This window comes from Sphaeroforma arctica (assembly GCF_001186125.1).
Source record: "Sphaeroforma arctica JP610 unplaced genomic scaffold supercont1.34, whole genome shotgun sequence".
Taxonomy (NCBI): Eukaryota; class Ichthyosporea; order Ichthyophonida; genus Sphaeroforma; species Sphaeroforma arctica.
Window position 1 is genome coordinate 207,566 of NW_014040524.1, and position 2,045 is coordinate 209,610.

General features: G+C 37.0%; 1 protein-coding gene across 1 annotated transcript in view; it reads right to left on the minus strand.

Annotated features, from left to right (window-relative positions):
- The window catches only part of SARC_00967, a 7,462-nt gene extending 7,017 nt beyond the window's left edge, over window positions 1-445 (minus strand). Inside the window, exon 1 of the mRNA XM_014305349.1 lies at window positions 333-445. Within this exon, the coding sequence (XP_014160824.1) occupies window positions 333-407 (75 nt within the window). The 5' untranslated portion in view covers window positions 408-445. The remainder of the gene's footprint in view (window positions 1-332) is intronic.
- Window positions 446-2,045: the final 1,600 nt, after the last annotated feature.

Consider the following 2,045-nt stretch of genomic DNA (forward strand, 5'->3'; position numbering starts at 1 on the left):
GGCCAGACCTCAAATACAAGGACCGGTACATTTATATATCCAGGGGCAAAGGTATTCAGCGTTTTAAATACAAATATCTATGACACAGATGCACAACGTCTGGTCAGACCTCAAATACAAGGACCGGTACATTTACATATCCAGGGGCAAAGGCATTCAGTGTTTTAAATACAAATATCTATGACACAGATCGCGAACACTGGTACGGTGTCGACCTATCCAAGCACATCCATGCACATCACAGTCTTTGGCAATCGCATAACATAACCAGTCCAGAGAAAGCACTTGGTTGGTACGGAGTACACGCACTCCCGGGCACAAACATGGCATACCGCCTGGTACAGCCTATGCGTCGCACTCGGCAGCAGGACAAGTAAGTCTGCGGGTGTTTCGGTTGACGTGCTCATGGTGTTCAATTGTATCTTCGGCCACGCAGGTCCTTTGGGTAGGTAGGTAGGTAGTAGTCAATACAGAGTTCAGCAGCAACAAACACCGCCCCGCGCTACGCTGGTGTAGTGATACCTGTACGCTCCCACAGGCCGTGTGTGTTGTAGCCCATATGTATACCAAACTACGCACACTCGCACACATGCTCAGATGCACACCACAGGCACTCTGCACAGGTATGTTTGCCCTTACACATCCTCTGGTGCCGTGTGGTTGCAGCAGCGTCTTATAGCACAGATAACCTATTTCACCACACACTGCCGGCGGGGAGTGGGGTGGGGTGGGGTGGCTATTGGTATATGCAACACCCTGTCTCATGCAGCACCTTGTGTTTGGTCGTGCTGATCTAAGAGAATCAGAATGTGTCGTGTGATCGGGATATGTCGTATGTCCCAGGGTTTAGGGGTTTTAGAGGTGTGGTATACTCTAGCACACAAGCATACGAACTGTGCGGTTTGGCGGTTTGGCTCAGACGTAGTGCAAAAAAAGAGGGGCTGACCCAGTATTCCATCATGCAAAATAAAATGAACTTCTGATTCACCATGTAAACTAAATGCGATAACATTAAGTATGCATCTGCGTATCTATCTATGGATGTATCTGCTAATGTATTCAGTATCTGTGCATTTATCCACGGATGTGACTATGGATGCATCTATCTATGGATCTATCCATGTATAAATCTTTGTATGCAGCTATATATGTTTCTATGTATATATATTTATGTATCTATTTATGTATCTATGTATGTATCTATGAATGTATCTATTTATGTATCTATGTATGTATCTATGAATGTATCTATGTACGTATCTATGAATGGATCTATTTATGTATCTATGTATGTATCTATTTATGTATCTATTTATGTATCTATTTATGTATCCTCTGTATGTGTCTATTTATGTATCTATTTATGTATCTATTTATGTATCCTCTGTATGTATCTATGACTGTATCTATTTAAGTATCTATGAATGTATCTATTTATGTATCCTCTGTATGTGTCTATGAATGTATCTATTTATGTATCTATGAATGTATCTATTTATGTATCTATGCATGTATCTAATTATGTATCTATTGATGTGTCTATGAATGTATCTATGTATGCGTCTATGAATGTATGTATTTATGTGTATGAATGTATCTATTTGTGTATCTATTTATGTATCTATGAATGTATCTATTTATGTATCTATGCATGATATATCTATGTATCTATGTATGTGTCTATGAATGTATCTATTTATGTATCTATGTATGTATCTATGAATGTATCTATTTATGTATCTATGTATGTGTTAATGAATGTATCTATGAATGTGTCTATGAATGTATCTATTTATGTATCTATTAATGTATCTATGAATGTATCTATTAATGTGTCTATGAATGTATCTATTTATGTATGTATGTATCTGTATATGAATGTATCTATTTATGTATCTGTGTATATGTCAACGAATGTATCTATTTATGTATGTATGTATGTATCTATGAATATATCTATTTATGTATCTATATATGTATCCATGAATGTATCTATTTACGTATCTATGAATGTATCTATTTATGTATGTATGTATGTATGTATG